Raw genomic sequence first — 21,018 nt, 5'->3', positions numbered from 1 at the left:
GTAAGGGCTATTTGACTAAGAAGGAGAGTGATGGGGTCCTACGCCAGATGACCAGGCCTCCACAGTCACAAGACCTGAACCCAATCGAGATGGTTTGGGTTGAGCTGGACCGCAGAGTGAAGGTAAAAGGGCCAACAAGTGCTAAGCATCTCTGGGAACTCCTTCAAGACTGTTGGAAGACCATTTCCGGTGACTACGTCTTGAAACTCATCAAGAGAATGCCAAGAGTGTGCAAAGTAGTAATGAAAGCAAAAGGTGGCTACTTTGAAGAACCTAGAATGTAACACATATTTTCAGTTGTTTCACACTTTAAGTATTTCATTGCACATGTTTTCATTCATAGTTTTAATGTCTTCAATGTGAATCTACAATTTTTAGAGTCATTTTAGGGAATTTCTAATAAACGCTTGGCAAAAGCACAGAAATGTCATTGATGTCTAGTAACATGTTTGCAGGGAGATAAATCTCTGAGGAGATAACAGGCATACATTGTGTCATTATTATGTTCTCCAGTTTTATTTATTTTAGAAAAGTAAAAGCAATTTCTGAATATATTAGCAGAGGCTCAGCTGGTCTTTATACTGTCACATCCTCTGTACAGGTTTGATTCCTAGCATTTCAAATCCTTTAGCCATTACAGCAGCTGTAGCATCACATAGTAACATTCTGCTCATGTTAACCTTGACAATCTGACCTACAGAAAAAAGAAAGGAACAGTTACAATACATCTCAAATACATATATTACATGCAGACACAGAAGGGTGACTGGAAACATCACCTGACATTAAATTTGTTGTCCACTACTTGGCATTCCCATACTCAATGAGTATGTTTCACCCCCTTGTAAAATAATAACACCTGTTCCAGCATTGTTGGCACTGCCATTCTCATGGTTATGTCACACTATCCCTGGGGTCAATCAGATTCACACTCCCCTCTTTTGGACGTAATTGAGAAAAGCTGCGGCTCATCTATAATTTCCTCCAGGTATTTGATTTGGCAGAAAAAGGGGACAGTGAAACAGCCACTGACTGGCTGCAAGGATAGCGTGACATATTTCCAGGAGAGGCCGTGTCGATACCACTGGAACGGCGCCTGCACCATAGGGGAGTTTAGGTGTCTGACTAGTGGACAACCTCTGTAATACCACTCATATCAAAACCTCCTGGAGGGATTAAACATTGCTTTATTATGCTTTATGAGTACTGATTTACTGATCTATGTGGACAATCCCTCCTGAGCTCAAGGCCACCCAGCTAATCGCTGCAGATGACCACACATATTTAAAAAGAACCTGTCATCCCAATTTTGTAATATTATGGAAATATATTGCTGTAATGGTGCTGTAATACTGGTTAAATTGATACCTTGGGTGAAGAAATCCACTTTGCGGTTCTTCTTTAATCATATGAAGTTTTCTGCTAATTAGATTTTGGTGCACTGAGGCTGGAATGTACACTGGGTCTCCTCCCTGTCTGTGATTTCCCAGCCCCTTCACCTGCCTTTGGTCTGTGAATGACTGGTCACTGCCTTTTCATTAACCTGCCTCCTCTAATCTAATTAGCAGAAAACTTCAAAAGATGATTAAAGAACAATGTGGATTTTTTCACCAAAAATATCAATTTAACCAGTATTATAATGCCATTACAGCCTTTACATTACAAAATTGAATTCACTTGTTCTCATTAGGGAAATATAGTATTAAATTGTGCAAAGTTCTGACCTATAGAAAAAGTTCTTATTTGTAACATAGTGAGAGGTTCCTAATGGTACAATTACATAGGTTAACAAAACCCGACTGTAAAGGTAACTAATAAGTGTCAGATGCAAAATGATTGTATAATGATTAGTGCATTGGTTGCCGACATGTAAGAGACCTAATGGAAACAAATCCATAAAGAACCAAACAAAAAAAAAACCGTAATGGGGTCAAAACAATGAATAGCTATATTAATGAACACAATGACAAAAGTTACAGAAAAACGGGAATCACAATGTGATAAAAAGAATACATAAAAACACCACAAAGATATTGCTCAACTTAACGGATGAATGTCAGTATGAAAAAAATCCAATACCAGAATCAGTAGTGAATATAGTGATAACAGTAATGTGGATAATAAGGGTGCAACGTGCAAAATTGCATGATGATTATACATATAGGATGATAGCAAAAAATGATGATTACAACATGCGTCAAAAAGTGCACATGCATAAAAGTGCTCATGCATTAGGGAACCTGTCATCAGAAATTTTGCACTAAACCTAAGATTCCCCCTTTGCAGCTCCTGGGCTGCATTTTAGCAAGGTTCCTATTGTTCTTGTGCCCCCTTTCTGACCAAAATAAAGACTTTATAAAGTGGTACCTTTTTGTATTCAAATCTTGATAATGGTACACGGGGGCGGGCTCTCTGGTGTCCGTTAGTCTGCCTCCTGTCACTTTAGGCCGTCCCCCATTGCGCAATTTCAAAGACGTGACGTGAGGTAAGCTGGCCAGCGCTTGCGCAGAACGGTGGAGGCGGCGGTGAAAGCGCGAGCACGAGATTATGGGCGGGTTCTTGCTGATGAAAATCACAGCGCCGCCCATAATCTCTTGCCTGCGCAGCACGTCACCAGCGGTCACACTGTGCACATTGCACAGTCCCGCTAGAGTGGCACGGCGCATGTGCGAGACCTCGGACGCACTGGGCGGCCTCCTGAGGTATGAAATTGCGCGATGGGGGACGGCCTAAAGCGGCAGGAGGCAGACTAACGGACACCAGAGAGCCCGCCCCCATGTACCATTATCAAAATTTGAGTACAAAAAGGTACCACTTTATAAAGTCTTTATTTTGGTCAGAAAGGGGGCACAAGAACAATAGGAACCTTGGTAGAATGCAGCCCAGGAGCTGCAAAGGGGGAATCTTTTAGGTTTAGTGCAAAATTTCTGATGACAGGTTCCCTTTAAATAATTACATGTGGTAAGGTATTTTTAATAGCCAGCGCAATTATGCAATGGGTTATATGTAATATCTGCCAAAGAAGATATAATATGATGATGGCATCGATATGGATGAAAATAGTGCTACATGCAAAATTACATTAAGAAAGTGCATGTAGGCTTGCTGAAAAAACTGGATGTGGTGCATTGATGATATCTTCCTGATCTAGCAGGACACTGAGGAGGCACACCATCAGTTTATAAAAGGATTAAACAACATCCGCAATATAAATATCACATATCATTGTAACAAGAAATCTAGTGAATTCTTGGACATCACCGTCAAGATGGACCTGTCCAACTGTTTACAGACAGATCTCTTCTGTAAGAATACATCAGTCAATGCCTTTTGGCATGCCCTGTTCTTTGCATCCTTCAGCAATGATTAAATCCATCCCCATAGGCAAGTTACTGCGCCTTCTATGCATTTGCTCTGATGATGGCGATTTTGAGCAACAGGCACAGGAACTAATGGAAATATTCCATGACATGGGGTACAGCCGTAGGTCAGTGAAGTTTGCTTGTAACAGGGCCAAACATTCATCTACATCTGAATTGCTATACACCTCCAATCATTCTTGTATCCAGGCAAACCACACAGGTCAGGTTCATTACTAAATATCATTCTCAATCGCTTTTGGAACAGAAAAGCTTGGCGAGATACAGGCCAATATTAACCGCAGACCCCATCTTGGCAAACTACTTTAATGAGAAACCCAAAATCAGATATTGTAGACTGAGCAATGTTATAGATTGTCTGGTGAAGAGCCGTTATTCCAATAAAACATTGACCTTCTTTGATAAACGTTGCCCATAGGATTGTATCCCATGTGACAAATGTGTAGCCTGTTCAATCATCATTAGGGCTAAAACATTCACGGACTCTAAAGGTATAAGGTCCTAAAAAATCAAACATGCTATTACATGTATAACAAAAGCGGTCATTTATTATACCACTTGCCCATGTAGTTTGATTTATGTTGGGTTGACCTCATGCCAACTAAAAGTACATGTCTGTGAGCACGTAAATGTTATATTGGCTGCCAAAGACAGCGCGGATGTCTTGGCTCTGAAAATGATCCCAAAGCATTTCAAACTATATCACAATTGTGACGCTTCGCAACTTTTGGTCCGTGGCATCAATCACATCACCCTCCACATTCCTGGTGGTGACATAAAAAAAAATCAACTAGCCAGGTTAGAAAATTAATGGATATGGGCTTTGATTACTGTTTCTCCCTTTGGTTTCAACAAAAACCTCAGCTTTGTTCCCTACTTGTGATCCATTGTCTGTCATCTGGTTTTATGTTTGCATCTTAACTTTAATTATGTAATGCTCCTTTATACCATATCTTTACATATCTACATATGAACCTTTATGGCTGTTACTACACATGACTTATGGCATAACGTGCTGGCCATTATCTGTACCTTACCATATGTATCTTTTCTATGCATGAGGACTTTCCATATGTGCATTTTTTAAGTATGTTGGTATTTATATTTTTCAGCAAGCCTACATGCACTTTCTCCATGCAATTTTGCATGTAGCACTATTTTCATCCATATTGCTGCCATCATCATATTTTATCTGCTTTGGCAGCTATTATATGTAACCCATTTCGTAATTGTGTTGGCTAATATACATAGCTTACCACATGAAATTGTTTAATGCATGAGCACTTTCATGCATGTGCAGTTTTGATGCATGTTATAATCTTCATTTTTTTGCTACAATCCCAACTACATGCAATTTTACATATAGCACCCTCATTATTAACATTACTACTATCAATATATTTCATTTCTGCTGCTGGTACTATTTATGTACATTTGGATTTTTTCATACTGCCATCCATCCATTAAGTTGAGCAATACCATGGTGGTTTAATTATTATTTTTTTTTAATCACATTGTGACACCCTGCTTTTAGTAGCTTTTGTCATTCTGTTCATTAATAAAGCTATTTATTGTTTTGACCCAATTACATTTTTTTTGTTTGGTTATTTATCCTAATGGTACAAGCCTAAAAATTATGGGAAAAATTATCCACACAATGTGAAAACTGGTTTTCACATCATTATTTAAATTATAGCATAACAGTACTGTGCCGGGGTCCTTCTCCCATATCACACAATCAACAGAGCGAGAGATGAGTGAGCAGTCCAAAGCATATTTATTCCATGCAATCCAGAATGTCCATCAAATAATCCACCACACAGAGGGTAAAATCCAGTAATGGCATAAATGTCCCGGGGATAAGTCACAATCCTCCAGCACTCCTTTTCCAGGGAAATCGGGGTTTCTCACAGTCTCTCTGGGGAGTCAACTTCCCCCTCAAACGATCAATCTTGCTTCTTCCTTGTCTTTCCCAGCCTCACTGACCAATTCTTCAGTTAAGAAGAGAGTTTACGTGGATCCCAAGCCCCCTCCCCTAGACTTAAAAACACAAGCCCGGCAGAGGAGGCATTAGAGCTGAAAACAGGACAATGTACACACAAGAAATACAGAATGGACAGTGACCCACGCCTAAAATATGGTTCAATAGGATAAGGCAGTTCCACAATTATATAGTTCCGTATATGGGGTGCTCACGTAGGTTTCCAAACCATATAGTGAGTTAATAAGCACAAGGCACTCCCAAATAAATTTAAAAACGTGAATTTTTTATTGTTATTTCATATTCAGTGCAGTTAAACGTTTCGGCCAATGTATGACCTTCATCAGTAACTGAAATAAATTTTGACAAAATAATACAAAATTACATCAGAATAAGGTGCAAAAACTATCTTCAAGAAAAATATACACAAATTTGAAAAAAAAATTGCTTACAATACAGGGTATGTAGTAAAGTATGAGAGAATCACACCACATCAGGAAAGATATAGAAAAGAAAACCAAAGGAAAATAGACCAATCTATAAGGGGTGAATGTTATAGCTATATATATATAATGTTGTATCATGGTGGTTGGGAATTCATAGGGAAAATAAATGAGCAGAAGGGTTACTGTGTAAAAGGCAGTGATAAATCGTAGAGAATAAACAGGGGGGTAAAAGATGTCTGATAAGGATTGTTATGAAGTATTAAAAGGATTACTGCAGGAGTTGCTATCTAAAGGTCCAGTCACACTAAGCAACTTACCAGCGATCCCAACAACGATAGGGATCGCTGGTAAGTTGCTAGGAGGTTGCTGGTGAGCTGTCACACTGCGACGCTCCAGCGATCCCACCAGCAACCTGACCTGGCAGGGATCGCTGGAGCGTGGCTACACGAGTTGCTGGTGAGCTCACCAGCAACCAGTGACCAGCCCCCAGTCTCCTAGTTACAGCACACATCAGGTTAATTAACCCGATGTGTGCTGCAGCTAAATGTGCACAGAGCAGGGAGCAGCGCACACTGAGCGCTGGCTCCTTGCTCTCCTAGTTACAGCACACATCGGGTTAATTGCCTGATGTGTGCTGCAGCTACATGTGCACAGAGCAGGGAGCAGCGCACACTGCTTAGTGCTGGCTCCTTGCTCTCCTAGTTACAGCACACATCGGGTTAATTGCCTGATGTGTGCTGCAGCTACATGTGCACAGAGCAGGGAGCAGCGCACACTGCTTAGTGCTGGCTCCTTGCTCTCCTAGTTACAGCACACATCGGGTTAATTACCTGATGTGTGCTGCAGCTACATGTGCACAGAGCAGGAGCCGGCAGCACAGGCAGTGAGAGCGGAGGAGGCTGGTATCAAAGGTAAATATCGGGTAACCAAGGACAGGGCTTCTTGGTTACCCGATGTTTACATTAGTTACCAGCCTCAGCAGAAGCTGGCTCCCTGCTCACTGCACATTAGTTGTTGCTGTCTCGCTGTCACACACAGCGATCTGTGCTTCACAGCGGGACAGCAACAACTAAATAATGGCCCAGGACATTCAGCAACAACCAACGACCTCACAGCAGGGGCCAGGTTGTTGCTGGATGTCACACACAGCAACATCGCTAGCAACGTCACAAAAGTTGTTCGTTACCAGCGATGTTGCTAGCGATGTTGCTTAGTGTGACGGGGCCTTTACCTAGCAGATGAAATTAACAAATGCACAGGATATCTGGCTTCACAAGTCAGGGATAGCTGTTGGTATGCTAAATATAATGAAAGGAATGTTAAAATTAGACTAATCACATAGATAAGGGATTAGCTAGTGTCCCCTGAGGGTTACCTAATGATTAAGCGTCATTACTGGCCATCTGTAACAAGCGGTATCCTCCGCTGTGTGGTAGAAAGAACTGTGTGAATTGTCAGGCTTAAGAACTGGCATGAGCCAATCAGAGGCAGGGGGCGAAGCCAGGCATGTGGCATGTTAATGATGTTAGTGAAGGCTCGGTTAGATCAAGCCAATCAGCTATGAATTAAGCCTTCCTATGTGTGCTGTCAGAATTTTTCAATTTTGTGTATATTTTTCTTGTACATAGTTTTTGCACCTTATTCTGATGTAATTTTGTACTATTTTGTCAAAATTTATTTCAGTTACTGACGAATGTCATACATTGACCGAAACATTTAACTGCACTGAATATGAAATATCAATAAAAAGTTCATGTTTTTCAATTTATCTGGCAGTGCCTCGTGCTTATTAACCCATGCTTAAAATACGACCCTATACAACATGATACACAGTACAACATATCCCACCATCACAACCTCTCCCTCCCTTTGAATAAGTGAGTATGTCATGAGGGCTACACAGACCACTGGCCGGCTCACTTAAGTTCATGTTGCTCAGCTGTGGATAGTCCCTTGTCCAGCAGTAGGGTTGGAAGGACAAGCTTCCCTTTGTGTCCTCCTTCACTCAAACTGTGATTCCTGCACCCACAAATTGGGCATTGTAGATCTCCCACATCATTTCCAAGGAGAATATCTAGATGCAGGCAGGCCGCTCATCTCTCCAACCACACATTGCTTGACTCCAAAGCCAAAGTTCAGATTTACAGTCGCCTTTGCGATATTCCTCCTTTGTCCTCCAGCCAATTCAATAACAATCCCTGGTCCATGATGTATCGCCTCTGTCCGAACCACACGGGGATCAGCTATTGTGAGAAATGCTCCGGCGTCACAAAATCCAATGACTCTCTGTCCATCCAGCACAAGCTCCTGTAAGTGCTTACTTTGATGGTGAGAGGAACTCAGGGCTGTGGCTTGCACCCCATAAACCCCTAGTGGTCGACCACGAGTGTCTGAGTCATTAGGCAAGTCAATTTGAAGGGGTGAGAACTCTTCCCCCCTTGTATTTGGCTGTAGAGAATGAACAGGTCGATTTGGTGCAAGGTCATTCCTCAATCGACCTGCAGGGCAACTGTTGTGGAAATGCCCAGGCTACCCACATCAATAACATCTCCTCTGTATCATACTCCTTCCAGTGTGCATTCTGGTGAAGGCAGTAGGAGAACCTGGTGAAAAAGGCCGGAGACCATACACTCCCAACAGGGGCAGCTATGGTGCAGGGGTAAGCTGTACACTCCGGTGGAGGTGGTGGTAACTCTTCCTCAGGCAGGATGGACTGCACAAGATGCACCGGACGATGGGGAGGTGCGTGGGGGTCCCTCCGAGTCCTTGCAGGACAACTGGATTGCAGGTGCCCAGGTTGCCCGCACCCATAACATCTCCTCTCTGTAATTTCCCCAGGGCGTGGTCGGAACTGTTGGGGCCCAGAACTGTGAGACGTGTATGTCAATCGGCCTGCAGCTGGGTTGAGGGGCAGATATAACTGGAGAGGGCCGAGGCGCAGGAGGATCAGACTGTGGCTTATTGTCCAAAAGCCTCCTCCATTGCGGTCGGATAGTAAGGGCCTCATCAGCCAGGGCTGCAACTCTATCCAAAGTGCACGGCGTGCACTCTCTGACCCATTCCTGTATTTCTGAGGGACACTTGGAAAGAAAATGTTCTATAAGAAATACCTGTATAACGTCTTCCACAGTGAAAGGGTTCTTCCACTTCCAGCCATCTCCGACATGCCTGGGACATCTTATGGGCATACAACCTAAACGATCCCCGCATGGTGCATGGGAGCTCTCGGAACTGAGCCCTATGTGAGTCTGGGGTGAAAGCATGGTATTCCAGGAGAATCCGCTTTACAATGTTGTAATCTCGGACCTGCTGTGAGTCAATGGTGCGATAAGCCTCTGTCAGGCTTCCGTTGAGGAGTCCCACTAACAAACGCATGCAGCCAAAGTAGGGCACCTACATCACGGCACACTGCTGCTCAAAGTCCTTGAAGAACCCTTCCACATCTCTGGAAGCCTCATCAATTGGCTTGAAGTCTGCCCGGGTAATCTGTACAGGCTCCCGGATCGCTGGGTTTACACTCCAACTCACATTACTCCCTCTGTCAGACTCCATTGCTTCTTGTCTCCTCTGTGCTCGGCGAGAAGCCTCCTCCTTATACCCAGAGATACACCGGGGCCCAGAGCTGCCATCTCTTCTTCGAACGCCACCAACCACTGGCTTTTTGGGGTAAGGATCCCCGCCCCCAGCGTTTGTCCACTAGACATCTGGGAGGAGGTGGACTAGCTCGCACCCACCGGTAGATCAATTAAGGCTTTTTTACTCAGTCCCTGGTAGTTCAGGCCGAGATCCCTGGCTCTCTCATGTAGACTGGATGCAGTCCAGTTTCTGTACTCATTCTGTGGGTGGATCTTCATTGGGCTGCACTCTGTTGATCCCACTGCTGCCACTAGTTGACGGGGTCCTTCTTCCACATCACACAATCAACAGAGCGAGAGATGAGTGAGCAATCCAAAGCATATTTATTCCATGCAATCCAGAATGTCCATCAAATAATCCACCACACAAAGGGTAAAATATTCTAGTAATGGCATAAATGTCCTGGGGATAAGTTACAATCCTCCATCAGTCCTTTTCCAGGGAAATCGGGGTTTCTCACAGTCTCTCTGGGGAGTCAACTTCCCCCTCAAAAGATCAATCTTGCTTCTTCCTTGTCTTTCCCAGCCTCACTGATCAATTCTTCAGTTAAGCAGAGAGTATAGGTGGATTCCAAGCCCCAGACTTAAGGTACCGTCACACATAACGAGATCACTAGCGAGATCGCTGCTGAGTCACGGTTTCTGTGACGCAGTAGCGATCCTGTTAGTGATCTCGTTATTTGTGACATCTACCAGCGATCAGGCCCCTGCTGTGAGATCGCTAGTCGTTGCAGAATGGTCCAGGCCATTTTCTTCAAAGACGATGTCCTGCTGGGCAGGACACATCGCTGTGTTTGACACTGTGTGACAGGGTCACAGTGACTGCTGAGATCGTTATACAGGTCGCTACTGCGACCTGTATCGATTCGGCATCGCTGGTAAGGTCTGACTGTGTGACATCTCACTAGCGACCTCCCAGCGACTTACCAGCGATCCCTATCAGGTCGCATCATTTTCGGGATCGCTGGTAAGTCGTTGTGTGTGACTGGGCCTTTAGGAACAAAAGCCTGGCAGGGCTGCAAACAGAACAATGTACACACAAGGAATATAGAATGGACAGTGACCCACGCCTAAAATACAACCCTAGACAACATGATACACAGTACACCATATCCCACCATCACAAGTACTTTTACTGGCACATGGGCAGCCCTAAAGATGCATCAAGAAATTGGAAATTCTCTTACACCCTCATTACAAAGCAAACATGCAATGAAACACCGAGGATACAGCAACATTATGCCTGTGGATTTCCCTCATTGATATAGCTAATTTGTCACTTACTGCTCTCTTCTTGGATGAAACTAACTAACCAGATAATATACATTAACCTTGGCAATATTGTTATTATGGAACTTCACATTTAAGCTCAATTATTTGTTTTGCTTTTTGTTTTTTTATGTATTATTTGCACTACTGCATGTACAGTGCCTACAAGTAGTAGTCAAACCCCTGCAGATTTAGCAGGTTTACACATTCGGAATTAACTTGGCATTGTGACATTTGGACTGTAGATCAGCCTGGAAGTGTGAAATGCACTGCAGCAAAAAAGAATGTTATTTCTTTTTTAAATTGTCAAAAGTTTATTCAGAGGGTCATTTATTATTCAACCCCTCAAACCACCAGAATTTTGTTTGGTTCCCCTAAAGTATTAAGAAGTATTTCAGGCACAAAGAACAATGAGCTTCACATGTTTGGATTAATTAACTCTTTTTCCAGCCTTCTCTGAGTAATTAAGACCCTCCCCAAACTTGTGAACAGCACTCATACTTGGTCAACATGGGAAAGACAAAGGAGCATTCCAAGGCCATCAGAGACAAGATCGTGTAGGGTCACAAGGCTGGCAAGGGGTACAAAACCCTTTCCAAGCAGTTGGGCCTACCTGTCTCCACTGTTGGGAGCATCATCCGGAAGTGGAAGGCTTATGGAACTACTGTTTGCCTTCCCTTTCAAAGTTTCCACCCGTACCGAGGCCAGGCTTGTCCGAAGAGTCAAGGCTAACCCAATGACAACAAGGAAGGAGCTCCGGGAAGATCTCATGGCAGTGGGGAAATTGGTTTCAGTCAATACCATAAGTAACGTACTCCACCGCAATGGTCTCCGTTCCAGACGAGCCCGTAAGGTACCTTTACATTCAAAGCGTCATGTCAAGGCTCGTCTACAGTTTGCTCATGATCACTTGGAGGACTCAGACAGACTGGTTCAAGGTTCTCTGGTCTGATGAGACCAAGATCGAGATCTTTGGTGCCAACCACACACGTGACGTTTGGAGACTAGATGGCACTGCATACGACCCCAAGAATACCATCCCTACAGTCAAGCATGGTGGTGGCAGCATCATGCTGTGGGGCTGTTTCTCAGCCAAGGGGCCTGGCCATCTGGTCCGCATCCATGGGAAGATGGAGAGCACGGCCTACCTGGAGATTTTGGCCAAGAACCTCCGCTCCTCCATCAAGGATCTTAAGATGGGTCGTCATTTCATCTTCCAACAAGACAACGACCCAAAGCACACAGCCAAGAAAACCAAGGCCTGGTTCAAGAGGGAAAAAATCAAGGTGTTGCAGTGGCCTAGTCAGTCTCCTGACCTTAACCCAATTGAAAACTTGTGGAAGGAGCTCAAGATTAAAGTCTACATGAGACACCCAAAGAACCTTGATAACTTGGAGAAGATCTGCATGGAGGAGTGGGTCAAGATAACTCCAGAGACCTGTGCCGGCCTTATCAGGTCTTATAAAAGACGATTATTAGCTGTAATTGCAAACAAGGGTTATTCCACAAAATATTAAACCTAGGGGTTGAATAATAATTGACCCACACTTTTATGTTGAAAATGTATTAAAATTTAACTGAGCAACATAACTTGTTGGTTTGTAAGATTTATGCATCTGTTAATAAATCCTGCTCTTATTTGAAGTTTGCAGGCTCTAACTTATTTGCATCTTATCAAACCTGCTAAATCTGCAGGGGGTTGAATACTACTTGTAGGCACTGTACATTGTCTTTGTCCTCAGTTTTGGAATGTAACATTTCGGTTATTAATTAGTATCCAATTACCAGTCTGTCTGTCCTTTTCCACACAGTAGCAGTTATCATAGAACTCTGTGAAGGTGGTGGCCAGTTCATAGAGGTAATCACATAGTGTGTGTAGCAAGAGGTCATCTAAGATTTTCTGCAGAATCTCAGGGAACCTGAGGATGCATTTTCCAAGTTTCCACTCTTTCTCATGCTGCAAACTTATCTCTGTTTCCTGAGCTGCTTTGTGTAGTTCTCCATCATTGATATTTGCCAACCTTGCAATAGACCTGATAAAAAAAGAGCAAACATTAGAGAAGAATACATATTCAGTTAGGCTATGTTCACACTGGGAGTTTTTGCAATGTTTCTTAGTTGCAGATTTGCCTTGGTTTTATGCAAATCCATGCTAATAAAATGCTGCTTTTTACAGTCCCATTAAAGTCTATGAGATTTCTGAAATCTCATGCACACACAAACACGTCAGGATTTTGTCCTGACAGTTTTGTGAAATACCTTCAGTTTTGCTGCTTTCTGAAAAGAATGAACATGTCAATTCTTTTCAGTGCTTTTGCTACGGTTTTTCAGCCTAGTGACAGGTGGACTCGCAGATACCCTGTGAGTCCACTTGTCACTAGATACCCGGAATTGATCCAGGGTATGGTGCTGGGGACAAGGGGATTGGAGCAGGCATGGTATACTTACCGAATCACAGACGCGGCCGTACCTCCCGCGACTCCTCCACTTTCCTGCTCATTCCATATTCACGGCTTTCATCTGTGATTGGTTACTGTCAGACGCGCCCCCAGCATCTGACTGCAACCAATCACAGACCCGGTCTGCGGGTCTATACAGAGAATGAGTTAGCCGCACATACAGCGTTGACCTCACTCAGGTATCGCCAGCTGTGATCGGGACTCACCTGAGTGAAGTGAACGCTGATCGCGCGGCTCATTCATTCTCTGGAGCTCGCAGCGGCCAGTCCAGCTCTATGGCGCTCTCTGCGATCTTCAGATCTGAATCACCGTGGGACCTCGTGTGGATTACGTCGGACCTGCAGGGGTGATTATGGTGTTAATAAAGTGGTAAAAGAGGGGGCTTTTTGTATTTTATTTCAAATAAAGGATTTTTTTGGTGTTTGTGTTTATTCTTTATTTCGCTCCTATCACCACACACATGCAGACACTACCACCCCTATCACCACCGCACATACACCGGCATTACCTGAGTGACGTCCCCGCTGACAGCATGACTCACTTCAGTTGCTGCGTGGAGCTCACAGGAGTGGCGGTGTTCTATGGTCGCTCCTGTCAGCTTCATGTAGCAGAGCTGAAAGCGTCACGGGACCTTGTGTGGATTACGTCGGACCTGGAGGTGTATTTGGGGGTTAACAAAATGGTGAATAATGGTGTTTTTTGTCTTTTATTTCAAATAAAGGGTTTGTGTGTTTATTTACTTTCACTTACAGGTTAATCATTGGGGGTGTCTCAGATGCCTGCCATGACTAACCTAGGACTTAGTGGCAGCTATGAGCTGCCATTAACTCCTTATTACCTCGATTTCCACTGCAACAGGGCAATTCGGGATGAGCCAGGTAGAATCCCGGGTCTGTCACATCTAATGAATGCGGCAATTCCGGGCGGCTGCTGGCTGATATTTTTAGTCTGGGGGGCTCCCCACAACGTGGAGCTCCCCATCCTGAGAATACCAGCCATCAGCCGTGTGGCTTTACCTTGGCTATATCAAAATTGGGAGGGACCGCACATCGTTTTTTTAAATTTAAATTTATCTATCCATCTATCATCTATCTATCCATCTATCTATCAATCTATCTATCTATCTATCCATTATCGGTCTATCCATCTATCCATCCATTATCTGTCTATCTATCCACTATCTATTTATTATCTATCTATCCATTATCTATCTATCAATCTATTATCTATCTATCCATCAAATACAAATTAGTTTTGCCAAAGCAAGTGTACATTAGGGACTGGGACTGTGGGGATGGTGGGTGGGGACTGTACGAAGGATGGGGCACATCCAAGGTGGGGACTATAGGAAGGATGGATGGGGCACATCCAGGGTGGGGACTGTGGAGGGCACATCTAGGGTGGGAGCTATGGAAGTCCATGGCTTATGATGGGGCATATCCAGGGTGGGGACTGTAGTAAGGGTGGATGGGGTACATCCATGGTAGGGACTGTGGGGCCACATCTGGGATGGGGGGCTATGGAAATCCTTGGCTTATCATAGTTCTCTTTCTCGAAGTCTATGACATTCGCTCACATACCGCGCTGCTATCTCCACTGCGCTCTCTTCTTCCCCCAGCAGGATATATGTTTTCTCTTCCTCCTTCATGAAGTTGAAATCTGGGAAGAGATAGGAGAGTCTCCTGAAGTGAGTGTCCCTCACTGCTGAGTACTTGGTGCAGTGTAGCAGGAAGTGGGTTTCATCCTCCAGGTCACAGTGTTGGCACAGTCTGTCCTCCCTGGGCTTGTAGCTCAGCTTGTGTCAGCCGGATTCAATGGCTAGACTGTGGGCACTGAGTCTATATCGGCTCAGGGTTCTGCGGTCTCTGGGGTCTGGGAGTTTTTCCTGATATGGGGGCCAGTCTGAAGTCTCTCTGTAGACTCTGGTACGTGGTCAGTTTCTGTGAGGTGTTGATGTTGGTCCTCCAGTCATTGACATACCTCTTCTGGCCCTCGTCTACCATCATCCTGATTCTGTTTTTTGTCAGGCTGGTGTCATTGGTCATTTTGTCCAGTTGGGTTTGGGAGAGCTGTGCCAGGGGTCCTGGTTCATCTGGACCACATATATATATATATATATATATATATATATATATATCAGAGCTTTGTGATGATGGGAGCTCGGATTGCTACTCTGTAGATGAGCCCGAAATGATAGTGACCTTTTCAGAGCTGCTAGGTGTAGAGGGAATCTGCCCAGCTCGGCTCGACAGGCACTTTTGTAAGTGCTGCGATGGACCTGGCAAAGGTGCTTACAGAATTCCAGGTGAAATATTTCTGTTGGGCTGGAATCCCACCTTGACCAATCTAGGTAAGTGTGAGGGCCCCAGACTTCGCTGCCGTACAGAAGAATTGGGGCGATGATGGAATCAAAGATTTTTAGCCAGACCCTCACTGGTGGCTTCAGATGATACAATTTCCTTCGGATGGCATAAAAGGTTTTGCAGGCCTTGTTTTTCAGGGTCTCTATGGCTTGTTTGAAGCTCCCTGACTGGTGAATTTCCAGGCCCAAGTAGGTGTATTTGTTCGTTCCTGTTAGAGTGCAGCCGTTTAGGACAAATGAAGGATGCTGGTCAAATCATCTTTCTCTCTTCTGGAACACCATGATGTTGGTTTTCTTTAGATTGATCGGTAGTGCCCATGTGGAGCTGCATTTCTCCAAGATTTGTAGGTTGTCTTGGAGACCTTTCTTGGTTGGTGACACCAGCAGTAGGTCATCTGCATAGAGCAAGAATTTCACCTGGGCATTATGGAGTGTGAGACCTGGAGCAGTTGAAGATTCCAGAGCTGTAGCCAGCTCATTGATGTAAATATTGAAGAACGTTGGACTTAGGCTGCAGGCCTGTCTGACTCCTCGGCTCTGCTGGAAATAAGCCGTTCTTCTACCGTTCACACTCACACTGCAGAGGTTCTCGGTGTAGGAGCTTTTGATGACATCATAGGTCTTTCCTCCTATTCCGTTCTCCAGCAGTTTCAAGAACAAGCCCGGGTGCCACACTGAGTCAAAGGCCTTTTTAAAGTCTACAAAATAGGCGTATATCTTCCCATGCTTTTTATTGTGGACGTGGCTCTGAATGAGACTGTGCAGAGTGTAGATGTGGTGCGGTGGTTTGGCACGAACCCTACTTTGCTTTTTCTGAGGACATTGTGCTCGGTAAGGAAACTGAGGATCCTCTTGTTCAGGATGCTGTTGAATAGTTTTCCCAAGTTACTGCTGACACATGATTCTGTAGTTGGCAAGGTCATACCTGTCCCCACTCTTGTGGATGGGTGTGATGAGTCCTTGGTTACAGGTACAAGGGAAGTAACCAGCACTCAGCACAATATTGAACAGTTTAACCATTGCAGCTTGAGTCTCTGGTGGGCTGTGCTTCAGCATCTCTGGGGGGATTCCATCCAGGCCACTATATTTTTTTACACCTTATGGAAGTGATTTTCTCTGCAACTTCCTGTAAAGTAATTGGTGTGTCCAGAGGGTTTGAGAAATTTTTGATTTTCTCCTCCATTTCCTTTAGTTTTGATATTATGTTTTCCTGCTCTTGGCTTAGCCCTTCTTTTGGGATGTCTTTGTAGAGGTCTCTGAAGTACTGGAGCCAGATGTTGCCATTTTGGATATGCATGTCATTTTTCTTCTTGCTCTTTGTGTCAATGTGGTTCCATATTTCCCAGAAGGAGTTATCTTGGAGTTGGCTAAGTTTGGTAGAGATGTAGCTCTGCTTCTTCCTCCGGAGGATTGTTTTGTACTGCCTTTGTAAGGTGTCATAGGCTTCCCTCAGGTCTGGGTTGTTGGGGTCTCTGTATTTATTGTTTGAGGCAATACTCAGGGTCTTTCGAATTTACATTCTTGCAAACCAACCATTGATCTGCTTTTCTTTTGGCTTCTTGTAGTTCACTTGTTTGAGGTCGGACAATTTAGCCATGGTGAAGAATATTTTGTTGAGGTCTTTTGCAGCTTAGTTCACTCCTTCTGGGTTTGACTTGTACTTGTAGCAGTATAAGTTATGGAGCATCTCCTGTATTTCGGGTCTGTTGGGAGCCTCTTTATATTTTATTTCTGATGTCTTGGACCATTGATAGGATGGAGGTCGGTTGTAGAGGCTGCTCTGCTGTGGCTTTTGTGTGGATGGTTTCTCTGTAGATTTCATGTACAGGAGGAGTTGGCTGTGGTCTGAGAGGTGCATTTTTGGGGTAACTATGAAGGCGCTAATGTTTGCCAGGTCCATATCGGTAATGGCGTAGTCTACTACACTCCTTCCTATATGGGAGTTTAGTGTATATCTTCCCAGAGAGTCTCCCTTGGTACGTCCATTAAGAATATGAGTTCCTAAACTTCTGCATAAGTTCAGGAGCTTTTTACCACTTTTGTTGACTGTACTGTCATAGCTGTTTCTCTCTGAGTGTTCTGAGTCGTTACTGTGATTCTCTGCCCCAAATATGTAGATGTTTCCATCTGTGGTCAAAAAGTCTTTTTTTCTCCCTGTTCTTGCATTGAGGTCTCCAAAGATGAGAACTTTGCCCAGGACCTGATAATGGGTGGCTTCTTCTTGTAAGATCTCAAAGCTGTCTGGATTGAAGTAGGAGGACTCTGGTGGTGGTAAATAGGTGGTGCAGAGGTAGACATCGGACTGAGAGGTGAGGATGGAGCTACTGATTCTGATCCATATGTGGCTGCCTCCTCTCTTCACTGGTTTGATGTACTGGTGGAGCTCTTCTTTATACCAGATCAATATTCCTCCTGAGCAGCGGCCCTGTTTGATGATTTTATTTTTCATGACAGGGATAGAGATTTCCCTGTATCCGATTGGCACCAGAGATTCATTCTCAGCTCTGGTCCATGCTTCCAGGAGGATCTGAATGTCTATATTTTTCAGTCTTTGAATAAAGTCGGGGTCATTTGTTTTACATCCAAAGGCAGAGGTGCTCAGGCCTTGGTGTTCCAGCTGCTGATTGTGAGTGAGGTAATTTTTTTTTCTTTATTCCTCATGTGTATATACCTTGTAATGAGTGTGGCTGTGTAAGACACACTGGATTTAAGAATGGTTATAGATGTGTTTAGTTTGATCCAGTCACATTAGTTTCCTGCACAATGTGCTAAGCAGGGTTCTAATCTCTTCCATGTCTCTGCTTTGCATGTCTCTGTGAGGGGCTGATGGTCCCCTCCATGGTGGTCTCCTCCTCTGATGGCCCGATTTTGGTGAAGGGCCTTGTTTCTGTCTTCATGTGATGAAATTGGGGTTTCCTGCATTTTCATTGTTGGGGGTCTTTCCATGGGATTTTGGTTGCTGTTGAGTCCAGGCCTGGGGTCTCTGTTGAGTATGATGTCCTTCAGCTCTTTGGCCAGAAGGCTGACCCCTTGTTTGTTGAGGTGCTTGTAGTCATAGAGGTGAAGGTGATTTATGGAGTGGTGTTGTGTCAGGATTACGTCTGGCACAGCCTTGATTCTTGTGGTGTGGTCAGGTCCGTGTTAATGCTCTGGATGGTTGGCCTGGGTATATCATTTCTTGGGAGCAGAGATGACAATGATTTTGCTCTCCGGGAATTTTAATTTTGCCGTCTTTACTAGTTGGATCAGTTGTCCTGCGATCTGCTGGTGTTGGTCTGGCACATTGTTTGTTCCTGGGAATAGTCGCCGTGTATTCAGGTACTTCCCATTTGAGTCCATTATTAGGATGGTATCAAAACTGTGTGAGGTCACGCTTTGGGTACGTGGGTGAAGCAGGGGGTCTGTGCTGGAGATTTTGCTGGTGGCTGGTTCTCTTCTCTTTTCTATCTCTTTGGTTTGTGGTTCACTTATATTATTTTTAGGGTCATTCATACTGTTGAAGTTATTTGGTATCGCAGTGTCCTGGCCAGTGGAGGCCATGTTGTCTGTACTGCTGCTAGATTCCATATTTTACTCCTGGCCAGTGGAGGCCATGTTGTATGTACTGCTGCTAGTTAACATAGTTTCCTATTGGCCAGTGGAGGCCATGTTGTCTGCATTTCTCCCTGTTTCCATGGTGTCCTCCTGCTTCAGGTGTCCAGGAGTCTTCAGCTCTGTTATCTCCTGTCTCAGTCGAGCATTTTCTTGATGTAGTTCACACATTTTGCTTCTTATTTCCTGCAGAGCCGACCTGTATTCACATTTCAGTTTGTTTATCTCATTAATTACTTGGTCATTTGGATTTCTGTCACCAATGTTTCTTTGAAGTTCTTCTTTAAATTGTACAAAGTCTCTTTCTAATTGAGATAGACAGTCTCTGATGGTCTTGGGTGAGGGATGTGAGGTGTTGTGGTCTGCAGTTCTGTCTCTGGAGGTCTCTGTGAATGTGGGGACAAAAGGGGTGGCTGCTGGGGTCTATCCATCCATCCATCCATCCATCTGTCTATCCATCTATCTATTTATCCATTATCCATCTATTCATCCATCCATCAATCCATCCATCCATCATCTGTTTGTCTATCTGTCTATCCATCCATCTATCTAGCCATCCATCTGTCTGTCTATCCATTATCTATCCATCCATCTATCTATCCATATCTATCTATCCATTATATCTATTTATCCATTATATCTATCCATTATCTATCTATCCATCTATCCATTATCTGTCTATCCATCTATCCATTATCTGTCTATCCATCTATCTATCCATCATCTATCTATCCATCCATTATCTATCCATTAACTATCTATCCATCTCTATATCCATCCATCCATCTATCCATCTATCCATCCATCTATCTATCCATCCTCTATCTATCCATCATCTATCAATCCATTATCTATCCATCTATCTATCCATCTATCCATCCATCCATTTATCCATCCATCTATCCATCCTCTATCTATCCATCATCTATCCATTATCTATCCATCCATTATCTATCTATCCATTATCTATCCATCCATCTATCCATCCATCCATCTATCCGTCTATCTATCTATCCATCCATCTATCCATCCATCTGTCTATCCATTATCTATCCTCTATCTATCCATCCATCTATCCATCCATCCATCCATCCGTCTATCCATCCATCTGTCGATCCATTATCTATCCATCCATCCATCCATCCATCCATCCATCCTCTATCTATCCATCATCTATCTATCCATTATCTATCCATCCATTATCTATCCATCCATCCATCTATCCATCCATCCGTCTAGCCATTATCTATCCATCCATCCATCCATCCATCTATCCTCTATCCATCATCTATCTATCCATTATCTATCTATCCATTATCTCTCTATCCATCCATCTATCCATCTAGCCATCCATCTATCTAGCTATTCATCTATCTAGCCATCCATCTATCTAGCCATCCATCTGTCTATCCATCCATCTGTCTATCCATTATCTATCCATCTATCTATCCATCCATCTATTCATCCATCCATCAATCCATCCATCCATCCATCAATCAATCCATCCATCCATCCATCACCTGTCTGTCTATCCATCTATCTATCCATCATCTATCTATCCATCTATCTAGCCATCCATCTGTCTATCCATTATCTATCCATCCATCTATCCATTATATCTATCTATCTATCCATCCATTATATCTATTTATGGATGCAAACCCAGTGACATGCCAATAGGCCACGCATGCGCACAGGCACATAGTGACCCAGGCTACCTGGAAACCACGCATGCACCCAACAGCGAGGTAATGCACACAAACTTGGTAACCTCGTGCTGGAAACCACAAATGCGTCTGTTGGAGAAATTGCTAATGCATGCAAACCAAGTGTACCCGGAGACAGCGCAATGCCTGAACAGCCACTTTACAGGTATACAGATAATGCAATTGCAA

The 21,018-nt window shown here is 43.9% G+C and overlaps 1 protein-coding gene across 5 annotated transcripts in view; it reads right to left on the bottom strand.

The window, feature by feature from the left end:
- Positions 1 to 330: 330 nt before the first annotated feature.
- RARS1 (arginyl-tRNA synthetase 1) overlaps positions 331 to 21,018 on the bottom strand; it is a 736,258-nt gene continuing 715,570 nt past the window's right edge. For all 5 annotated transcript variants that reach the window (XM_075344555.1, XM_075344556.1, XM_075344557.1 and 2 more), the window contains 2 exons: positions 12,497 to 12,744; positions 331 to 694 (listed from right to left, as the gene is read on the bottom strand). In XM_075344555.1, the coding sequence (XP_075200670.1) occupies positions 585 to 694; positions 12,497 to 12,744 (358 nt within the window). In that variant the 3' untranslated portion in view covers positions 331 to 584. The remainder of the gene's footprint in view (positions 695 to 12,496; positions 12,745 to 21,018) is intronic.

Source organism: Anomaloglossus baeobatrachus, chromosome 4, assembly GCF_048569485.1.
Source record: "Anomaloglossus baeobatrachus isolate aAnoBae1 chromosome 4, aAnoBae1.hap1, whole genome shotgun sequence".
Lineage (NCBI taxonomy): Eukaryota > Metazoa > Chordata > Amphibia > Anura > Aromobatidae > Anomaloglossus > Anomaloglossus baeobatrachus.
The sequence above is the reverse complement of the archived record's forward strand: the minus strand, read 5'-3'. Positions and strand labels throughout refer to the sequence as shown.